Genomic DNA, 24,181 nt, shown 5'->3' with positions numbered 1-24,181 from the left:
GGTACTGTATAAAACCCTTGGAAGGATGTACTTCTTGCTCCTTGAGGGAGGGTCATGTGGACGGGGCCATTCCCTTTGACCAGAGGATTCTCACTCTTGAATGACAAATGCCTTGGTGTGTTGTGGCTACCACTGCAAGGATGGTTTACACTTTAACTTCTTGCTTTCAACACCATCCCGATTCACTTTAGAATTGAGTGGACGCAATTCATGCGACATGTGAAATGGAATCTTTTCTATTAACTTGCTTTTCAAAAACTCAGCACACTTAGGAGTATGAAAAATACAAAATATTCTACAACCAGATCTCTAAAGGGCCAGATTAATTTTGAAAGGAAGGATGCACCAATAGAGACTTGATACTCTAAAAAATCTTTCTCATTGCCTATTTTTTTTAAAATTTAGGATATTCTTTTAATTTTTCCCTTTTTTCTTTTGTTTGTTGTTGTTGTTGTTATGTGCCGTCGAGTTGTTCGCGACTCATAGCGACCCTATGTACAACAGCCCTAAACTCTGCTCTGTCCTGTGCCAATCACACTGTCTCCGATACGCCCATCCAGATTACCCCAGTCACTGAATCAATCTACCTCATAGAGGGCCTTCTCCTCCTGTGCTGTCCCTCCACCCTACCAACCATGATGTCCCTCTCCAAGGACCTGTCCCTCCTTACAACATGACCAAATATGTTAGACAGAGCCTCAGAATCCTTGCCTCCAGGGAGCCGCCCAGTTTAACCCTTTCCAGGATGAATCTGTTTGTTTTCCTAGCAGTCCATGGTACCCTCAATACTCTTCTCCAGCACCACAGCTCAAAGGCATCAATTCTCCTTCTAGCCTCCTTAGTCACTGTCCAACTCTCTGATGCATAACAAGTGATAGCAAAGACCATGGCCTGTATCAGACGCACCTTAGTCTCCAGAGAGACACTGTTGCTTTTCAGTACTTTGAACAGCAGACTTTCCCATGGCAATACGTCTTTTAATTTCCTGGTTACAGGTGCCGAGAGTGTTGACTGTGGAGCCAAGCAAACTAAAGCTGTGAACAATCTCAATCTCTTCACCATCCATCTTTTTCTTTTATTTATTAATTATTGCAAATTTTCTCCTCCCTTCCTCTCAGCCAACCCCACAATGCACCCCTTGTTTTAGACTGTTCTCATACATACAATGCATAATCATATTTTCCTTTTGGACAGTTCTTCCTCTCATATGTTATTTTTATTTTTTATTTTTTTACACTTGCTATGTATCAGAGAGCTGGACAACGACTAGGGATGATAGAACGAGAATTGATGCCTTTGGCTCTGATTTGGAGAATAGTGTTGAATACACCATGGACTGCTAAAAGAACGAACAGGTTCATCCTAGAGAGGGTGAGACCAGGCTGGTCCTTGGAAGCAAGGATTCTGAAGCTTCATCTGACTCACTTTGGACATGTTGCAAGGAAGGGATCAGTCCTTAGAGAGAGACATCATGCTTGGGAGGATGGAGGGACAGCGCAGGAGAGGAAGACCATCTATGAGATGGATTGATTCAGTGACTGGGGTAATGGGAGTAGGTGTGTCAGAGACAGTGAGACTGGCACAGGATAGAGCAGCATTTAGGGCTGTTGTACATAAGGTCGCTATGAGTCACAGGCAACTCGATGGCATATAACAATAATATAAGCACTTTATTACATATCTGGGACGACAACAAGTTCCCTCAAAAACTGCCTCCCCTCTCATATGTTCTAATGCTGTGTTCATTCTTTATCCACTCTTTCCTCACCTCCTTTTTCTAAGTTCACTGAGGCTCTTTCAATAGAGACCTTCACATTAAACAGTAACTCAACTCATTGCTGTTAATTTGGAAATGACTCAAAGCTCAGCCGCCCCTTGATTTCCAATCCATAAATGGAAAGGAAGGAGACAGCCCTCCTTTCTTTCGCAGAGCGGCTGGTGGACTTGAACCTTCAGAGAGCCATGGTCTTCGGTGAGCATTGCCTAAACTATGCCCCCAGAGCTTCTTAAGCACTCAAACCACACAGCTAGGTATTGGCAGAGCAGGATCTGGAACTGAGGATTCTTGATCTCAAATCTATTACATCCAAAGGCTCTTTAGTTTCCGTATGCCTTTAGGTTTTTAAAGACCAGAGACGCTAATGGCCATGAGCTCAGAGGGGTATTATGGTGCCTGCAGCCCAAGATTTCAATCTGTTGTTCAAAGAGCTGCTATACGAGCTGTAGCTGATAATCTACTAGCTACTCACTGTGTGAACATAGAGGCACCCACTTATAGTCCTATATTTAATACTAGGAAGTTCTGGCAGAGTTTGTAGGGAGTTGCGTGGATAACTCAAAAGCTATGCCTCTCTGGCGGTTCAAGTTCACCAGCAGTTCTGTGGTGAAAAATGGGCACGCTTCTGCCACATGTTTTATGGACTCAGCAACCAATGGGACTTCAGCTGTGAGTTGGCTCCAATGCAACAACAATCAGTGTGTGTAAACAGGCCTGGGTGTCGTTCATGGTCACTGAGTTAGCATCAACTCTAAGATAACTGGTACTGGTCCTAATAATTACAATGCCTCACATTGAGATGGCTCTTTACCCTTTATAAAGTGCTGCCTGTATTATCTTACAGCTCTGCTCCTTTAAACATCAGTTTGCCAGATATTATCTTGATATTGGTAAATGAAGGCTCAGCAATGTTATAACTGTACAAAAGCAATTAATGATTTCAGCGACAAAGGGTGCTCTGACTTGGTGGAGAGGGGGCAGGTAAGAGACGAGGTGGCAATCCCACAAAGTGGACTAGACAGGGTCAAGACTACGCAATTGGCTGCTATGTCCCAGGCTAGCTTTCTCCCATTACTTCAGCGAAGTCATACTCCAACTGACCAGGAGGTGGCAGTGTGTGTCCTGGACCTCTGACACCAAATACCTGAGTTGTAAAGACTGACTGGTCAGTAGGTTTCACAGGCTTCTGGGTGAGCCTAAAGGAAAGAGCAGGGCTAACCCTAATACAAGTTTAACTTTTCACGACAGAAGCACAAGGGCAGCTAACTGGTTAGCACAGGTGCACGCAGGCTGGGACTGTGGGTCCCCCTGCATCCCCGCGCGTGCGTTCTGCCAGGTGCAGGCACTGCCATTACCTGCCTTGGCTGGTTGACTTTTGCTCCTGAAGACAACAGCAATCGAATGACATCCAAGTAACCACCTTGGGCAGCTAGGAAGAGTGCGGTGGCTCCATCCTGAGGGAGAGAAAAGTCGTTGGGGAAAAAAAGACTAGTTTATGCTTATTTGAAAAGAAATTTGATTACATGTATACACAACACACACATTTCTCACACTTTCTCATTCCTAATTCCTCAGATTTCCATCCTTTTATCAACTAAGGAAGGAGCTCTGATGGCACAGTCCATAGACTTAGGGTGCTAACCCAAAGGCTGTACTTCTCAGGTGGTTCGAATCCATCAGCTGCTCCAATGGAAGAAGAATGGGCAGTTTCCTCTTATGTGATTAACAGTCTTAGAAAACCGGTGTAGGGTCAGCTACGAGCCAGGACTGATTTAGTGGCAATGAGATGATGGTGATGATGATTGATTAAAAGCTCAGTAGTAGTAAAAACACCCAAGATTTCCCAAATGCACTGCTTTTGTGAAAAGAAAGGGAAAGCGTCCTTTTAATTAGACCTTTCCTATGCTTTATCTTTCTTGGCTTCCTTACCCAAATTCCCTCAACAACATGTTGCTTCTCCAACACTGAAACAAAATGCTTTCAGCAAACCAGTTCTAGTAAGAATCTCCATGAAGTTTAACCCTGCCAATCCTACTGACACAAACAAGCAACCTCAGTGAAGAGTCCGGTTCCAGTCTTCTTTGGTTTCCTTTTTAGCTGAGGTGTTTGTCTCTTCTGGACATTTCTGTTTGCCAAGTGTCAGAGGTTAAGTCCAGCCAATTCTCTAGATGGTTGACAGCAGATCTCCCAGATGTCCCTTCCCACAGAGGACACACATGGTGGGCCTCATTACTTTTATGTCATTGTAAAACACAAGCACACCCTAGTGGAAACCAACTAGTTAGCCCAGTAATGACCATACTTCCCATCAGAACGTTAATGGCAAGATAAACCACAAGGCATCCTTCCCAGCAAGACCAACCAAGCCTGTCCTATGGAGGTATGCGGATTTTCCAGTAGGTGGCAGTCAGGGGCCGGACTACCCTCAAGGGAATCATTAAAGAGTGAATCAGCTTGTATGGATTTGTAAGCAGATGCGTGATATATGGATCCAAATGTCAGCAGTTCCTTAGGTGCAGAAGGTCTTTTATGCCCTCAGCCACTGATAATTCTCAGGAATGTCTTGAAATGGCTTATCCATGCATTAGACTTTGCTCTGTGCACAGCAAGTTTCAGTTCCTAGAAGTTTCCAGGACCACTTCTCCTTTATTCCAATTGTTTTTAATGGAAACATTTGGGCTATTTGGATATGAGAAAAGGCCTCAATGAACAATGGAAGCTATGGTATTTGGAAATTCTTGAGTCACCTTATAATGGTGTGTTGTGTACCATGAAGTCAGAACTGATGCATAGCTGACCCTATGGCGGGTTTTGAGAGGCAGTTAATTGCATGGGAGGAAACTGTCCATCTTTCTTCCATAAAGCAGATGGTGGCCTCGAACTGCATGCCCTTGAGACTGCAGCAAACCTTCTTGTCACTAGGCCACAAGAGCTCCCTCACCTTATAATAGAGAGGAATTTACTCTAACGATGGGATTTCCCACAACACTCCCTTTCGAGGATAAAGTACCAGGCTTATGTAAGAATATTATCTAACAAGTATAAATTCTACACCCACAGTCAATTGTATTGAAGTCTATTAATGGTAATAGCATGGAATTCACTCTTCATTTGCCTTTTCTAAAGACTCTGACTTTTCTTATTAGTCTACACTTACGCTCAAATACACTTATCAAATCGCTAAAGAATATCCAACCTTTGACTTGATATTCTTAGGTCCGGCCACATATCAGAATCACTTGTGTTTCAAGTTCAAACCTCAGAGACCCTAGGTCTGAACAGGCCTGAGAATTAACACATTTTTAAAGTTATCCTGGTGGCTCTAAATGAAAGCTAGATTTGAGAATCACTCCTTCAGAGTATTATCAAATAATTAAATCATTCAGTAATAATAGCTACAAGCGTAAACAAAGAGTATGACAGATTTTGAAGCACACAGGCTCGCTAGCTGTCTGGTACTTCAAAGAAGTCCACGCGTTGGCATGAACTGTTAACCAGGTAAAGTCTGCAGAAATTGTTTATGGAAAGGTTCACGCCTCCATATCTCATTATTTGTCTATAAAACACAGTGAAGTAAGGACCACGTCTAACACATGGCTCACAGATAACTGCAAGGAGACATTATTCCACTCTTCGTAATGCTGTCAAGTTCCATCATCTGCCCCAAGTTTTTTACTCCTCCAAAACAGGAACATCATCGGCCATAAACCCCACATAATTACAGTGGCAAACAAATTAAAAGAGCCCTTCGGTCAAGTGCAAACTGCCAATTATCTGGAAGCAGGCCTGACCTGGAGGTGGATGCTTGTCAAAGGCCCGGGGTGTGCAAGGTTTCACAAGTCCTCCTTGGCCAAACTCGCTTTTCTTCCCAATACTTGCTTTCTCTTCTTTGTGTCCTTCCTCACAAAATGTAAGAGAACAATTGCTTTTGGTTTTCAGGAAGTCCACATGCTGGGCTGCACATATGACATTCATGAACATGTATGCACCTTATGGGTTTTGAAGATTATAATGGTATCCAAACTAAAAATCCAACTCGGTGCCCTGGAGTTGATTCTGATGCTCAACAGGATGCAGCAAAGGCACTCCATAGGGTTCCGAAGGCACTAAGCTTAATGCAAGCTGACTGCCACATCTTGCTCCCATGGGTCACTGGGGAGGTCAGATACACTGACCTTTCAGTTTGCAGCAGGGCACTTTAACCATGGCAGCAGCTGGGTCCCTTTGCACAAAGAAGTACATGAAAAATCTAATTTGCACAACACATTTTAGTTAAGAGCAGAAGGTTTTAACCACTGTACTACCAGGGCTCCTTTGTATAATACATTTTAAAAGGCAGGCTGGAGATTGGTGAATAAGATTCTCTAGTTTTTGTACCTAAAAGGCACATCTGGTCAACTTTCTCTTTGTTCTTGATGTCTCAGCCTCAAGTCTTACTAATCATGATATTGTTTCTGAAGCTAGCACTTCCGGCATCAGAGTTCAGACTGCTGATATTTGTGATGAGAAAAGTAGACAACATCCACCCAGGAGCCCCTGAGACACTCACATAAAGCTGGTCGTGGATGTTGGCTCCATGCTTCAGCAACGTCTCCACCACCTGCATGTGTCCGTACTGACTGGCGGCCAGCAGAGCGGTGCCTCCCTCCTGTCAACACGGAATGAAAATACACATTAGCAAATGGGAGCCACGGGAACCAAGCAGAGTCTCTTCACGCAGCAAAGACTTTAGAAGACAATTTCCTTGTTGTTAAAAATAGGCACATTCTTCTCTCATATTGTCTACTTTGTAATCACGGCACAGTTAATTTTAAAAACATAACTTATTTCAGCTTAAGAACATTATTAAGGTGTGCACTTGGATAACTTAAGAGATAGAGTACAATTATCTGACTATGTTATAATAATTGATGAAAAAATTTCCGATGCTGAATGCAGAAAACACCCATTTGCTTCTCAGTAAAAGGATGGGCCGGTTCTTGTCAGAAGGACATCATGCCTAGAAAGGTCTTAGAGGGTCAATGGAGGAGAGGATGGATTGACACTGTAACAACAGGCCCAGGATATTAGAGATGGCGAGGATGGCACAAGACAGAGAAGGATTTAGATCCATGGTTCAGAGGGTTGCCATGAGTTGAAGTTGATTGGATGACATATAACAACAACAACAAAGGGAATCAAAGAATAGGAAGTCAGAACCAATTATAATGTTCCATCTTGGAATGAATAGAACAGCCTCCTGTGGTTTCTGGTCAGAACCCTCTTGACAAACACGGGCTTTTCCCTGTGGTTCTGCTCAGCTGTAAGGCCACTTAGATGATGGTGCTTCTGTGGGGAAACCCTCTGGACTATGGCTCCCAAGGGTAAGGTCTGCATCTATTAAAAGCATGGGTAAATACAGCACATTCCATTAGCCTCTCACCATCCTACTCAGCATCTGCCTTTGAACGTGTGCCAGTTTGTCTAGGCCTCTTTCAAAGTGTGGGCCTGGAATCAAAGTTTAGTTACTAAACACAGCCTTTAAAAGAGATGTGGTCTGATGTGGATGCGACTTTACTTTGTTCCATCCTCGCTCCTTTAATGTGGTCTCAGTCAGAATTAGCTTTTATATCAACCACCACACTCTGAGTCATTGAGTTTGTGGTCAACTAAAACCCTTAATGGCTTTCCTCAGGTACAGCTAAAGGAAGTATCTTTTCCCATTTAGGATGACTGAGATCCTGGTTTGGTTCTGTGAATTATTATGTGGACTTCTGAGCTAATTATAAACACTAAAAGAAAACATAATCTGGTCCTCAGATACAGCTTAAAACATGTTTTATGTCATTTCACAATATAAAAGAGTGTACTTTCTAATCAAGTCTGATTCAGTCAGTGTGCTGTTGTTGTTGTTGTTATGTGCCGTCGAGTCGCTTGCTACTCATAGCGACCATATATACAACAGCCCTAAACTCTGCTCTGTCCTCTGCCAATCGCACTGTCTCCGATATACCCATCCCGATTACCCCTGTCACTGAATCAATCCACCTCACAGAGGGTCTTCCCCTCCTGCGCTGTCCCTCCACTCTCTCAAGCATGGTGTCCCTCTCCTAGGACCTGTCCCTCCTTACAACATGACCAAAGTATGTTAGACAGAGCCTCAGAATCCTTGCCTCCAGGGAGCCGTCCAGTTTAACCCTTTCCAGGATGAATCTGTTTGTTTTCCTAGTAGTCCATGGTACCCTCAATACTCTTCTCCAGCACCACAGCTCAAAGGCATCAATTCTCCTTCTAGCCTCCTTAGTCACTGTCCAACTCTCTGATGCATAACAAGTGATAGCAAAGACCATGGCCTGTATCAGATGCACCTTAGTCTCCAGAGAGACACCACTGCTCTTCAGTACTTTGGAGAGGTCCCTAACAGCAGACGTTCCTGTGGCAATACGCCCTTAAATTTCCTGGCTACTGGTGCCGACAGTGCTGACTATGGAGCCAAGCAAACTAAAGCTGTGAACAATCTCAATATCTTCACCATCCATCCTGATGCTGCCAATTGGTTCAGTCATAAGCTATTTGACCAGTCATGAGTGGTGACTACATGCAAGTGATGAGTTGGCCTTGCTGGGAGAAGCTCTTGTGTTCTCAGTGGGTGAAATCCGGGGAGATGTCAGTGGCTAGGTGAGGCATCACTTGGGGCTGAGCCTGGTGGTGGGGAAGCTGGGCCATGAAGGGTGGGGATGGAGGGGTGAGAGACTAGAAGCCAGACTGGTGGGAGGAGGAGTTGGGCATCAAGAAACTGCTTAAAAACAACAAAACAAAAACAAAAACACAAAACAAAAAAACAGCTTAGCAGTCCCAAACAGATACCACTGTTTCCAAGTTTCCTTCTTTCATTTTCCAGCTCGCTGCCTAATGAGGTCACAGAGTAGATAACATGATAATCTGCCACGCTGATACTTTTTAATTTTATAAACCCAGTTTTGGGAGAGATATATTTAATAATAAATGAGAACAACTGACAGGATCTTATTAATATTCAGTCTCCCCTTTTCCATGGAAAGCTCTTAGACATCTGAAGCTGACCTAATGGAAACATGTGGACTTTCCCATCCTGGCCCTTGTTACATGGATTTCTGGGACAGTGTAAATTGGCTGAGGCACAAAGGTTTTAAGCCAGCAGTAACTTGGTAACCAAGAAGATCGAAGCAGCAATATGGTCACACTGATCATTTTTACTTAGTTCACAGAGTTGATAGGCCCTGAGATCTTACAACTTTATTTTCTACTTTGAGTTTTATTACTTTTGGAATGAAAACTAAATGATTACACACACACACACATCTCCAGTTTGGAGGCTCATGTTCTGGAAGGTGGGTTTTCTTGTTTTGGTTGATGGTCGGGTGTAGACTGTTTAGTTGTTTTTTATTTCATTCATAATCGCGTGTGTATGCGTGCGCGCGCTGACTGAATTTGTGTGCTGGAAGCTTCTTGTTCAGAGTCAATCAGGACCTGATGGGTGGGCCTTTGTATTTTATTTTATTTTTTTTTTGGCCTTTGTATTTTAAAGTCAGATGGTATTAACTGTGTTTGGGAGAACATTTTTCAAAGTGATACAGCATTGGTCTCTCAATTTGCAATACTGAGGTAATTAGGGGTTGCTCTGATGCTGAATGCTGTGCTACTGGTGTGTCAAACACCATAATGGTTACCCACGGTGGAGAGTGTCTGGTGGAGTCCCCAGATTAAGACAGGCTTGAAGCAGGGATGGCATCCACTTCCTAAACAACATGCCTCTGGAAACTATGGATTTAGAGAAATGACTAGTTATAGAACAGGGTTCAAGTATTTTGTGCATAGGGTCACTATGAGTTGACATAACTTGACAGCACATAACAACAAAAACAACATATAATAATATGAAGGATATATATGTGTATATATTTTATATCTGCTCCAAATGGTATAAGGAGCCTTAGTGGTTGGGTTTTAATACACCAGGTACTCCAGAGAAAGATGCTGTACTCTGCATTAGTAAAGCTTTACAACCTCAGAAAATGTGGGGGGGGGGGAGTTTCTACTCTGTTCTATATGGCTGTTTGAGTAAGGATGTACTTTGAAGGCAGTGGGTAGGTATATTATAATGAGTATGTCTGGAGAAATACACACTGCCCAACAGCAGGCTTCAGAAAAGACAGGAACCTTTCTAAAATTCAAATCTACTTAATAGCTAACATTTTAATAGGAAAAAAACCCCCAAAATATTCAAACTCTCTTGATATCAAACTATCACATGCTGATGAATTAAGAAAACCCAAAAATTTCCAACTGGGTAAGATTTTTCAGGAATTTTTAAAGTAGGATTAGATAAGCCATAAAGTTGACAATTACAAAAATCTTAACATCAGTTCAAGTTAACTTACTATAAATTCACCATCACATGAAATCACATAGAACACAACAAAAATTGATCTTTCTGTAGTATTAGATTTCTGACCCAAATGACAAAACTGAGGAAAAAACCAAAACAAACCCCAAATTTCTTTAAAGGAAGAACCATAATTTCTTGTTCAACTGTACAAATTTAACTGTTTTGTATCATTTAGTCAGAAAATATTAAACCACATGACGGACAATCTTCCTTATTAGCTAACTACCACATCTATGAGAATTACCTTAATACTTTTCACCATTCCCATCATAACAGCACATGGGACAAAGGACAGTCACAAAGATCCCTGCTACTAGGTCTCTCCTGGTTACAAAAACGTAGTGTTCCTCCGCACCCCCCCTCCCCCGGGAGGAGAAAGACACTAGTGCACAAGAATTGAAGTAATTCCCCAGGAATTTTCCCAATTGTGAGCCCAGAGAGAAAATAATTAACCCCTAAGCAAGTAATCTTATAAAATCCACTTTTGTAGGTATAAAAATCCTCCAAAAAGAGAAGAAAAAATTACTGTTAAATATGAAGAGAAACAAATACTCATGATAGCTGAAATTCTTTAAGATCAATCAAGAAGGTTCTCTTACTTTGGTCCTAAATTCAGTGGATGCTCCGAATTCAAAGAGAAATCGCACGATGTCATTGTGGCCTTGCTGGGCAGCAAAGAACAGGGCAGTTGTACCTGACTGGGAGAAACACAGGTTTTAAAAGGCATTTGGTTACATTACATTTGATTTCTGAATTTTCAAACAAAATGAAGCAAGTAGCCTTGCTTATATTTTTTTTGCATATAATCTTTTGAGCCTGTTATTATTGTTGTTATTGATTATTGGCAAGTCATAACCAAACCATAGCTGACCCTCCAGTGGGTTTTCAGAGGCATTAAACTGCACAGGACACTGCCTATCTTTCACCAGAAGAGCAGCTGGTGGGTGTTGTGATGGGGTGTGGTGTTACGTGGGGTGCTGTTTTGGAGTGTTGATTGAGTAGTTGTGATAGGGTAGTGTTTTGGGGTGCTGTGATGGGGAGCTGTGTTGGAATGTTGTGTTGGGTGTTATGCTGAGATGTGGTGTTGTGTTGGGGTGATTGCGTTTTAGCCTAGGAAGGGGCTATATCTGTGCTGGACTCTACAATGACTACAGTAACGGGTTTAGGTGTGTCAGAGATCGTGAGGATGGCAGAGGATAGGGCAGGGTTCAGATCTGTTGTTCATAGGGTCGCTATGAGTCCTACTCAACTCAACAGTATCTGACGACAATAACTACTTTTTTAGAGCTCTGGTGGCCCAGTGGTAAGAAGCTGCACCACCATCCCAAAAGCATGCAGATCAAATCTACCAGCTGTTCCAAGGGAGAAGGATGGGCAATCTCCTCCCATATGATTTACTGCCTCTGAAAACCCACTGGAAGGTCACCTCTGAGTTGGTTCCAACATGAAGGCGCCCAACGACAACTCTTAATCTTTGGCGGGAGCTCTGGTGGCCTAGTGCTAAGAAGTTGCACTGACAACCCTCAGGCACACGGGTCGACGCCACCAGCTGCGTCATGGGAGAGAGACTGACAATCTTCTCCATGAAATGTATTGCCTCTAAAAACCTGGAAGAGGGTCAGCTGTGGGTTGGTTCTGACTCAATGGTACTTAACAACAATTCCTCCTCTTCGGATCAGAGAGGTGATAAAAGGAAAACGTTACTCTAGGTGTAACAGACTAAACGCTGTTGTTGTTAGGTACCATTACAGTCAACTGAGACTCACTGAGACCCTATGGACAACAGGTCTGAACCTGGCCCTCTCCTGTGTCCTCCTCACGATATCTACCACGCTCAAGCTGACTGTTACTGTCACTGTATCAGTCCGTCTTGTTGAGGATCTTTCTCTCTTTCTTTGACCTTCCACCTTTCCCAGCAGGATGCTCCTTTCCAAGGTTGTTGTGTAACATGAAGTCAGAACGGATTCAACCCTCAGTGGGCTTTCAGAGGCAGTAAACTGCATGGGAGGAGACTGCTCATCTTTCTCTTATGGAACAGCTGGAAGATTTGAACCATCTACCTTTGGGATGGTAAGACAGCTCCTTACTGCTAAGCCACCAGAGTGACCTCTTTCCAAAGCTGTTGTAGTTGTTGTGTGCTATTAAATCAGAACAAACCCATAGCTGACTCTCTGGTGGATTTTCTGAGACAGTTAATTGTATGAGAGGAAATTACCCATCCTTCTTCCATGGAGATGATTTGAATTGGGTGCCTTCAAGATTGCAGTGGACCTTCTTACCTCTAAGCCACCCAAAATCTATAGTCATGTCCTAATCCTTGGACTTTGTGCATATTACTGTAAATGACAAATGATGTAATTAAGAATTTTAAGAGGAGGAATTTATCCTAGCTTAAATGGGTGAGCCCTAACCCCAGTGAGACGTGTCCTTGTAGGAAAGCTGCACAGAATGATCTGACACATGGAAGAGGGAGAAGAAATGTGGCCACTGAGACAGAGAATGAAGCGATGTGTTCAGAGGGTGAGGAATGCCAACAGCTATCATAATATGGAGAAATCAGTTAAGTCTCCATGGGAACCCACAGGGAAAGTATGGTCCTGCTGAGCCTTTGATTTCAGACTTCTGGTGTCTTAGAATTGTGAAAGAATAGATTTCTATTGTCCTAACTCAGTTTGTGGTAACTGATTATAGTGGCCATTCATGGCTGGGCATAGTGTTTGAGAGACAACAGTATTGATTACTACAGGGAAGACAAGAGCAGAAAGCTGCCAGTGCAAGAAAGACTAAATAATTCACCACAAACTCCTCCAATTGTGAGCCCAGGGTAAACATGGGCTAGAAATATTTCTCAGCTCTTACTGTTATGCACTGTCAAGTTGACGACAACTCATAGAGCCCGTATGAACAACAGATCTTAACCTTGCCCTATTCTGTGCTACCCTCATACTCTCTGATATGCTCAAGGTCATTGTTAAAATCACTGTGAATCTCTATCTTGTTGAGAGTTTTCCTCTCTTTCTCTTACCAAGTATGATGTCTTTTTCCAAAGACCAGTCCTTCCTGACAACAAACCTAAATTATGTGAGGTGAATTTTTACCATTCTTGCTTCTAAAGAGCAGCCTGGTTGTACTTCCTCCAAGGCAGACATATTTTTTTGGCAGTCCATGTCCAACAGTACTCATGTCCAACAAGGCAATGCAAAGGCATTCTTTTTTTAAAAATCCCCTGCATTAGAAAAAAGGTGGTTGATTGTTCACTCTTTGTCCTCAGCTATCTTTCATGATCCCTCAGAGAGTTCCTTCTGGAACAAGCTCTCTTCTTTCTTCCAGCTAGCCTCAGTGGACTCACCTTTTCCGGCTTTGAGCCCAGGACAAGTAGTAAGACATTCAAAGGCATTCATCTTTATCCTGTCATCCTCATTAATTGTCTAACTTTTGGATGTATAGAAAGTCATTTTCATGACATGAAATTGTCATGGTTTGGATCAGGTGGGTCTTAGTCTTTAAATAGACATTATCGCTTTTAAGCACTTTGTAGAGGCCTCTGACAATAGATTCTCGAAAAGACACATATAAACAAGTAAAAGTCCAAATTAAAACTTTAAACTGATTATGGTACTTTGAAACATAATTCTTAGCATCATTTCATCGGATAATTTTTTTAAAAGTTTAATTAATTTTAATGAACATTTACAGAGATTTTGGATTTCCATTCATTCATTGTTGCACTATTTTCTCTACCCTCCCCCCAGTTCGTTCCTCTTTTTTTTCCTCCCCCCTTGAAAGTCTGGTTTAATTGTCCCAGTGCCACAGTGCTTGTCAAAGCCAGTTCTGATTAATCTCCTTTGTCAGTGTGTCCTTTGCCATTCCCTATCACTCCTCCCTGAGAGAGACTTCACCCTGATTCATAAGGAAAAGGGGACAGCGTATTCTCTTAGCTACCTCCTGCTGAAAAGGGATGCTGTAGGTTTCAGGGTGAAGACTGGGCCACTTAAGTAGGCAGTGTCACATAGGCAAGGGAGTAGAGAGGAAGCTCCCACTCACTTGTTTTAAGTGTGGATCAGAAGGACACTTGGCCAAGGTTGGCCCACATCAGGTCCTCATGGCTGACAGGACTGACAGGCCCCAGCCCCCAGATGGAAACAAAAGGAGGACGCTTCAACGATTTAGATCCTCCCAGAAGAGCTGTGGGTGAGTATTAACATTACTGGTAAGTATATTCGTTTTCTCCTGGACACAAGAGCCTACTACTTGGTCCTAAAAGCCTTCTGAGGTACCAACTCTTCTATTTCTTAGTTGTTGGAATTGACGGAAAACCTCATAAGCAGTTCCTTACTTCACCTCTGCCTTGCATGCAGACTTCCGAGCTGTAAAACCCTGTGGTAGATGGAATTTGGTCCAGGACTTAAGAACAATAAATGACATAGATGAGCCTCTACATCTTGTGGTTCCTAACCTTTATACTATAATAAAATAAAAGGCTTATTGACTAGCACTTTGTCTAAGAACTACCTTCCCTCTGTAACTTAATTTTTGCCACTGTTAGAACCTCTACTTGGAAATTACTGCTTTTAATTTTTGACTTACATACTTTTAATTTGTTAGTTAAATTTGTGTCTTCTAGGCTGCAACAGTTCCATGATCCATCTTCAAGGATATGAACATGTACGGCTAAGCACAACTGATAACAGTGCATCTAAATTCCAAAATCAATCTCCACAATAGTCTATGTGTTTCCTATTGCCAAAGGGGCCCTTTAGAGTAGTGAGAGAAGATCATCGGATAATTTTTAACAAAGTTACTAAAAAATCTGGGAGCTCTGATGGTCCAGTAATAAGCAGTTGTGTTGCAATCCCAAAGGCACATGGTTCAAACCCACCAGCAATTCCATGAGCAAAAGATGGACAATCTCCTCTCATGCAATTTACTGCCTCTGAAAACCTGCTGGAGGGCCAGCTACAGGTCGGATCTGACTCAACAGCATTCAACAACAACTCAAAGAGTAATACCAAAGTATAATGCAATGTGAGCAAAAGCATCATAATACTCTTGTGGGTTGGAAGCAGGAGTGGAATCCACTTCCTAAACATCATGCCCCCGGAAACTCTACGAACTTTGAGAAATGTCGATAGTTATAAAAGGCTTCAGGCCTTTTGTTCAAAGGGTCACTAAGAGTTGTGCTTAACTCAAAGGCAATCAACAACACTCTTGTGGGTAATTTGTATTATTCATAGAAAGAGGCTTCTCATTGCTCTTTAAGCCTGGGAAGAAGCCAACATTAGATTCTCAGGCATCAAAAAGAGAAAAATCTCTTCTAGAGGCTTCCTAGGACTGTGAAGGTGATGGGATCTCACCCAGGTACTAGCAGCTCCATTAAAGGTTATTTTAAAGTTTGTTCATAAGAGTGTGTATCTCTGTGTGAATGAGTGTATAGGGGGGTTGAGAAGTGTTATTGCATTATGTCTCCTCAAATTATCTTGAAGTCCTAACTCATGGCAATAGGGTCTTTGAAGGTTATCAGCCAGCATCAGGTCATAAAGAAACAGGACGGGTCCTAATTCATTCTGAGTGGTTGCTGTACTTTATAAAAGACAGAGACACAGAGACAGAGGAAAGACAGTTCTGTTGCCCCTCAAATAAAGAGAGGCCTGCAGCTGTCAGAAGTTGGCACAGACAAGTGAGTGTCTTCTCCTAGAGCTTCAGGAGAGAGCAGAGCTCTGAATTCAGATTGTCGTTAGCTGCTATGGGGTCAGTCCCCAACTCAAGGCAACCGGAAGCCCAAGGGGACAAAACTCTTCCTGGTCCTGTGTCACTCCGTGCCCCGCTGCTGCCTGAACCTCTGGGTTCCACAGGGTTTTCAGTGCATAACTTTCAAAGCCGGACTGTCAGGCCTTTATTCTTAGTCTATCTGAGTGTAAGCTCCACTAATACTGTTCAGCATGACAGCAACACACCAGCCTCCAGTGACAGAGGGGTTATGGCTGCAGGGAGAGGCACTGGCAGGGCCTTGAGCCTATATCTCTTGTACAGAAAATGAGCATTCCCCCAATGAATCACCAGTGCTACCAAAGGCATATGGTTGAGCCCACCAGCTGTTCTGTGGGAGAAGGATGGGCAGTTTCCTCATGTGCAACTCACAGCCTCTGAAAAGCAGCTGGAGGGCCAGTTATGAGTCGGTTCTGACTCGACAGTACATAAGAACAACCTAATGTCAATCTCCAAAGCTATGAGTCAATAAGCTTTTGTGCTTCTTAGCTACACAATTTGTGTATTGTGTTGCGGCAGCCTTAGGAAATTAATACCAGGGGCAACGAAGCAGAACACTGTGGCAGAGCATATGAAAGCATCTTCCCAAGAAGATCCCACTGTCTCACATCACGCCACAGCCAGCCTCAGGCCCAGGAAAGCACAGGCAAACGGCCATTCACAGAAACTTCTGCCTGCAAGACAGAAAGGCTTTTTCTTTGGTTCCCAGAGAAGTCACAGAGCCACCTCTCATTGTTTTTTTGGTTGTTGTTTTTTTGTTTGTTTGTTTTTGTTTTTTTTAAATAATAGAAGACAGTGGGTTCCAGAAAGCTTCGGATTTTAATGAAAGTTTACAAAGAGATTGGTTTTCATTCATTCATTTATACACATTTTCCTTCCTCTCCCTTTTCCTAATTCTCTTTTTTAAGTGACTTATTTTATTGTTGTTGTTGTGTGCTGTTGAGCTGGATCTGATTGGCACAGGAAGAGATTGTCCATCCTTCTCCCGTGGGGCATCTGGTGGATTCGAACTGCACACTTTTGGGATTGCAGGACAATCATATTAAATTATAGATACCTTAAAGATAGGGAGCTGTGGTGGCCTAGTGGCAAGAAGCTATCCTTAAAATCACAATAAAATAAATTAATGAGGAAAAAGAATTAAAAAGTTAAATTGTAGACATTCTCAAGGATAACTATAAATAACCCTTAATGTTTTCTACAATTCAATGTCTATTAAGATGCAAGTTATCTATTTTAACCAAATTTATTCATCTAGACCCTTTTCCAGGAACATTCCAAATATGTCAACAGAGAACTTCCAGATGTGCAGGCTGGATTTAGAAGAGGTTGTGGTACTAGGGATATTATAGCAAATGTTAGATGGATCTTGGCAGAAATCAGAGAATACCAGAAGAATGTCTATCTGTGCTTCATTGACTATGCAAAGGCTTTTGACTGTGTGGATCACAACAAGCTATGGCTGACTCTGAGAAGAATGGGAATCCCAGAACATTTGATTGTGCTTATGCGAAACCTATACTTGGACCAAGAAGCAGTCGTCAGAACAGAGCAGGGATACACTGGATGGTTCAAAATCAAGAAAGGGATCTGTCAGGGAGGTAATTTGTCTCCATACCTTTTCAATCTGTATGCAGAACAGATCATCTGAGACGCTGGGCTATACGAGGAGGAATGTGGCATCAAGATTGGTGGAGGAGTCATCAACAACCTGCATTATGCAGATGACACAACCCTGCTCGCTGAAACTGAGGAGGACCTGAAGCACTTGCTGCAGAAGGTCAAGGACTGCAGCCTCCTATATGGATTGAAGCTCAACATAAAGAAAACAAAGATTCTCACCACTGGGCCAATTGGCAGCATCAGTATGGATGGTGAAGAGATTGAGATAGTTAACAGTTTTAGTTTACTTGGCTCCACAGTCAACACTCTTGGTAACAGCAGTCAGGAAATCAGGAGACGAATTGCATTGGGAAAGACAGCTGTGAGGAACCCCTCAAGAGTACTTAAGAACAATGACATCAGGCTGGAGACTAAGGTGTGCCTGATCCAGGCTATAATCTTCACAATTACGTGCTATGCACTGGAGAGTTGGACAGTGAATAAGGATGATAGAAAGAGAATTGATGCCTTTGAGCTGTGGTGTTGGAGAAGAGTGTTGGAATATACCATGGACTGCTAGGAGAACAAACAGGTTTGTCCTGGAGAGGGTGAAGCCAGAATGTTCCCTGGAGTCAAGGATTCTGAAGCTTTGTCTGACATACTTTGGGCATGTTGGAAGGAGGGACTGGTCCTTGGAGAGGGACATCATGTTTGGGAGAGTGGAGGGACGGTGCAGGAGAGGAAGACCCTCAATGAGATGGATCGATTCTGTGAGTGGAGTGGTGGGAATGAGTGTGTGTGAGACGGCAAGGTTGGCACAGGATAGAATGGTGTTTAGGGCTCTTGTACATGGGGTCGCTATGAGTCGCAAGCGACTTTATGGCACATAACAACAACAAGGCATTAAGAAGAATAGATTCATGCTTCAGTAAGCTTTCTTTTTTTTTCATTAAGCTTTCTTGATGTATTAATTTAAAAGAAAATCATTCACAGCAGTTTGAGTTCCCTTGGTAACACATACACTATCAATCATGCATATTATTGCAGCCATATTTGGAAGCATGAGTGGCATCCACTTCTAAAACAATGTGCCTCTGGAAACTCTATGAACTTTGAGAAACGATGTTAGTTATAGAAAGGCTTCAGGTCTTTTGTTCATAGGGTCACAGTCATGCTCAATTTGATGGCAATCAACAACAACAACTACAATAACAACATATATAGACGGCAGGAGCTGGCCTTTTGTATGGAACGTGAATGAAGGGCATAGTCAAACAAGGCTTGATGCCAAGTGCGAGCGCAGCTCCCATGCCTGATAGCTATATAGTCCAGCCAGTCCCGTTGGTTCTCTCAAGGCCACTAGCTTCTTTCTGGTTCATCTCACTAGTAAGCTAGATGTGTCAAGACAGTCAACCTGTAAAAATGTTGTTAGGAACCCTAAGTGAGCCCAACTCACAGTGATCCCAACTCACAGTGATCCCATGTAGAGCAGGACAAACCACCACCCAGTCCTGCGCCATCGTCACAATCACTGTCCGCTTCTTCAGCTACCACGTCAATCCATCTCACTGAGCGGCTTCCTCTTTTTTGTTGACCCTTGATTTTACATGATGTTCATCTCCATGAACTGGTCCCTCCTGATAACATGTCCCAGGTACCTGGGATAAGGCTTCCCCACCTTTGATTCCTGGAACATTCTGGTTGGACTTCTTTCAGGACAGCTTTGTTCATTCTTCAGGCAGCCCAAAGTATGTTTAATACTTGCCTCCAACAAACAAATCAAAGTCATCAATTGATTTATAGGTTCCTTTATTCACTGTTCAGACTCTGCATGCATATGAGGCAGGTGAAAGTGCTTGGCTTTGGTCAGGCAAACCTTAGTCTTACAACAGCATCACCACTGAGCTGTACAGTTAATTTCAAATTGTGGTTCACTGAGGATAAGGTCTCAAGGGTTACCATGCTTACCATGGTTCCTCCAAAAAACACTAGGTGAACTCTCGGAACCAAACAAACAGATAAATATAAAACCATAAAAATCATGGATTGGCTGGAAATTGACACTTCTTTCTCTTCTCTGAGGTCTTCTCAGTTCTTAAGGGATTTTTATATGAGCTGGCCTGTCTTTCAAGATAAAAAATTTCTGAACAAGCAGATCTAGAGCATATTGTTTTAATTAGAAAACAATTCCAAAAGTATGATAAATAAGGAATAATAAAGCTGAGGGCGGGGGAGAAAACCCCACGGAGTAATTTTCCACTAGAGTTCTAAAAAAGTCCAAAGAATTTTCTCTCAGAGAGAAATTAATTGCTGACATAAAAATTACCTGAAACAAAGGCCTGTTGTTAGGTGTCTGGAATCAGTTCGGATTCAGGGGACTCCTTGTACCACACAGCCAATGAAACACTGTAGGCCTTGAGCTGTCGGCCGCTGGTTTTACGGCCATTGTTGCACCCACTGGTTAATCGTCAAGCATCCTCCTTGTTGACCCTCTACCAAGCATGATGTCTTCTCAGGGACATGTCCCCAGTAAGCAAGAATTCTAAGCCTCATTATTCTAGTATCTAATGGTCATTCTGATTGTTGATCCAAGACAGATTTTCTAACCCAAATGGAAGGCAGAGGAGACACCTTTCGAGGTCTCTCCTGCATAAGCAGAAGCAGAGCACCCAGTTTGCAGGAGTCCTGCAGAGGCTGCCTTGGACCCTTTGTGCTGCAGTCCTGCTGTGTTCTAGGCAGCATGTGAGCCGAAGGTGGCTTCTGTCTCTGGTGGACAACACACGGACATGTGTGTGCAGGTCCCATGGCCTTCTGAGGACCTGAACTGCAAGGCCAGAGCCCAGGTACCAGGCTTGTCCACAGATGGAGGGGAGGCTGTCCCACCCCCTCCCCAGGAGTGCTCGTGGGAACCCTTAAAGGCGCCTTCTGCAGAGACCAGACCCCTCACAGGTGCTGGGTAAGAGACTCTGCTATCTTTCTCCCTCTGGCACTCGGAGAAAGGGATGTGAAGTTATTTCCTCACAGCCACAAGTGATTTTTTCTTTTTTTTAACCAGAGCTGTGCTGCCCACTCAAGATTTTTCAGTAGTGGGTCTTTATGTTTCAGCCTCCAAATTCCAGGGCCACCACATTCTACTCCCTGGCACGCTTGTGTATATGGTCATCATGGTGTCACAGGGCATAAGGTAGCCTTCTTGTTGCCATGTGAGGATGTGAGGCTGACACAAAGGTGCGGATCAGCAGGGTCAGAGGCAGGAGGGTGGCCTGAGTCATACTGCCCCAGTGGGTTATGGGTATGTGCCGGGGCTCCATGCATTCAGGTAGGGGTTGAGCGCAATCTCATTACAAACGGAAACTGTTCCCACTGGGGGCCTTAGAAGTGGGAGCTTTGTTCTCAGGCACATAGACACAATCTACCCACATGTTCCTAGTCTGTTGTTAAGGACTATAGCCTTCAAGATGGATTGAAGCTCAACATCAAGAAAACAAAGATTCTTACCACTAGTCCTATTGGCACCATCATAATAGATGGGGAAGAGATTGAGATGGTTAACAGCTTTAGTTTGCTTGGTTCCATATGCAACACTCTTGGTACCAGCAGCCAGAAAATCAAGACGAATTGCATTGGAAAAGTCTGCTATCAGAATCCTTTCCAAAGTACTAAAAAGCAATGTCAGTCTGGACACTAAGGTATGCCTGATCCAGGCCATAGTCTTCACAATTACTTGCTATGTATCAGAAAGCTGGACAATGACTAGGGATGATAGAAAGAGAATTAATGCCTTTGAGCTGGGTGCTGGAGAAAATACTGAATATACCATGGACTTCCAGGAGAACAGACAGGTTCATCCTAGAGAGGGTAAAGTCAGGCTGCTCTTTTGGAGGCAAAGATTCCGAAGCTTTGTCTGACATACTTTGAGCATGTCGCAAGGAGGGAACAATCCTTGGAGAAGGACGTCATGCTTGGAAGGGTGGAGGGACAGCACAGGATAAAAAATGGACTGATTCAGTGACTGGGGTAATGAGGCTAGGTGTGTCAGAGACACTAAGTTTGGGACAGAAGAAACCAGGGTTCAGAGCTAATGTACATAGGGTTGCTATGAGTTACAAGCAACTCAACGGCACATAACAACAACAACAACAATGAAGAGTCAGCTTTGTATATGAATACACCTCAATGTAAAGAAAATAAAATCTTCCCACTGGGTCAATAAGCACTTATCTTTATAAATGGAGAAAAGACTAAAGTTGTCAAAGATTTCATTTTACTTGAATGTATGATTAACACCACAGAAGCAGAAGTCAGAAATCAAAGGACATTCTGCACTGGGCAAATATGCAGCAAAAACTCCTTTACAGCATTATAAAACAAAGGCATAACTTTGAAGACTGAGGTACGCTAGACCTAAATCATATATTTTCAATTGTCTCACATATTCATACAAAGTAGGTAATAAATAGCAAATGACCAAAAAAGAGTTGATGCCTCTGAATTGTCGTGATGACCAAAGAACATGAAATAGACCCTGGACTGCGAAGAGAATGAAGAACTATTGTGGAAGGAGCACAGCCAGAACGTTCCTGGGAAGCGGTGATGGCGAGCCTTTGCTGGACGTGGTATCAGGGGAGACCAGTCCTTGGGAAAGGACAGTGTCCTTAGCAAAGAAGAGGGTCAGCAAAAAAAGAGAAACACCTGCAATGAGATAGAGGCCACATGGCGGCTAGACCAATGGGCTTAAACTTAGCAATGACTATGAGGAGGGCCAGGACCAGGCAGTACTTTATTCTGCTGTCGCCTGGGTCACTGGGAGTCACAACTGACTCACTGGTACTAACAAGTTCCATACAGGAGCTCTGGTGGCCTAATGGCAAAAGGCTGAGCTGCAATCCCTAAGGCACATGGTTCAAGTCCACCAGCTGCTCTGAGGGAGAAAGATGGGCAGGCTCTTCCTGTGTGATGAACTGCCTCTGAAAATCCTCTGGAGGGTGAGATACGGGTTAGTCAACTTGATGGTACACAACAACATCACAGTACTATAGCACCTGAGCCCAAGGGAAGATGCAGGACCTGCTTTCATCTTGATACTAAATCTATGAGCATTTAAGGAATATAATTAAAGGTTTGGTCACTCAAGACTAAGTTACAGGTGCACCTGACAAAATACATTTAACTGAAGTGCAACTGTTAGCCTGTTCCAAGGCCCTATTTTAGGCATACTGAATCCTGAAACTAAGCTTTAACATTACATAAAACATTGTTACTGAAATGAAGTTCTTGTTATGTACCATCCAGTGGGAACTGACTCTTGTCTTATCCTTTCCAGAGACTATAAATCACAGGGGAGGAGACTGCCCATCTTTCCCCTGTGGAGCAGTTGGTGGATTCAAACCATGTGCCTTTGGTTTGGCAGCGCAACTCCTACCACTAGGTCAAGAGCTCTCAACGGAAAGCATGGTCACTCTTGAATTACTTATCCACCTAGGAGTCCCTGGGTGATGCATATGGTTAAGGTGCTCGCCTGCTAATCAAAAGGACAGAGATTCAAGACCACGCACAGACAGCTCTGGGTGAAGAGTCGTGGCAATCTACTTCGAGAGATGCAGTCACTGGAAAGCAACGCATGGCGTCCAGCTCTACTCTGACGCACAAAGTCCCAGGAGTTGGATCTGTGCAATGACGCCTGGGTTTTCCCTGCCTACTCGCTGTCATGAAACTTCCACATCGGTCAACCTGGTAATTCTTACAGAAGTGTAAGAAATGACCTACCTCTCTCTGAAGATTGATGTCTGCTCCCTGGAGAACCAGTTCCCTCACGCAGTCCAGGTGACCAGCGTAGGAGGCGACCATGAGGAGAGTGGTGCCATGCTGAGCAGGAGGAGAAACAGATAAGAGTTAGGGGTGCCGCCCCTATGCCTGAAATAGAGGTGCCTGGAAAAGCCTGCAGAAACATCAGCTCACTTTGGACACGTCTGAGTTACAAATGTCCTGCAGTAATAAAAGCATCTTATGTATAATCATATAATGCAAACTTGCTGAGGAAAAAGCAAGGTGGTAAATTGTAGAGGTTGGAATTTTCAATTTAAAAATTCACCCCTTGGCATTGGCAGTCAAAGGAAACCAGTGACTGCATTGTGAGGCAGTGATGCTAGGACTGCTAATATTATGGATCAGAATAAAATTATTTCTGAGCCAAAACACTATTATTAATGCAAAAATAAGTCTATCAGATGATGTTGAGGAGCTTTCTGTGTTTAGAAGTCTTTATCATCAAAACAGTGCGGGGGAAAATGAGAGGTCTAAGCGTAGAAGCACTATCAGCCAATGGTGTAAGCTGGAGCAAGCTACTTAAAATTACTGGGATTTGTTTACTCAATCTTTTAAATGAAGGACTGAATACAACTGCCAAGATCTTCCAGCTTTAACATTCAAGGACTTGAGGTATATCATGTCATGTTGTTGTTGTATACTATCAAGTCAGAACTGACCCACAGCTGGCCCTCCGGCCTCGTTTCAGAGGCAGTTAACTGCATGGGAGTTGACAGCCCATCCTCCTACGGAGCAGCTGGTGGACTCGACCCATGTGCCCTCAAGATTGCAATGCAGTTTCTTGCCACTAGGCCACCACAGCT

At 43.2% G+C, this 24,181-nt stretch overlaps 1 protein-coding gene across 1 annotated transcript in view; it reads right to left on the bottom strand.

Moving 5' to 3' along the window:
* Window positions 1-24,181, bottom strand: part of ANKRD29 (ankyrin repeat domain 29) — a 61,627-nt gene that overhangs the window by 15,178 nt on the left and 22,268 nt on the right. Inside the window, exons 3-6 of the mRNA XM_006895049.1 lie at window positions 23,319-23,417; window positions 10,784-10,882; window positions 6,327-6,425; window positions 3,133-3,231 (exon numbers count right to left, since the gene is read on the bottom strand). Coding sequence (XP_006895111.1) covers window positions 3,133-3,231; window positions 6,327-6,425; window positions 10,784-10,882; window positions 23,319-23,417 — 396 coding nt within the window. The remainder of the gene's footprint in view (window positions 1-3,132; window positions 3,232-6,326; window positions 6,426-10,783; window positions 10,883-23,318; window positions 23,418-24,181) is intronic.

The sequence above is a fragment of the Elephantulus edwardii genome, unplaced genomic scaffold (assembly GCF_000299155.1).
Source record: "Elephantulus edwardii isolate Elephantulus edwardi_28Jun2011 unplaced genomic scaffold, EleEdw1.0 scaffold00155, whole genome shotgun sequence".
Taxonomy (NCBI): domain Eukaryota; kingdom Metazoa; phylum Chordata; class Mammalia; order Macroscelidea; family Macroscelididae; genus Elephantulus; species Elephantulus edwardii.
This window is presented reverse-complemented; position numbering and strand designations above follow the sequence as displayed.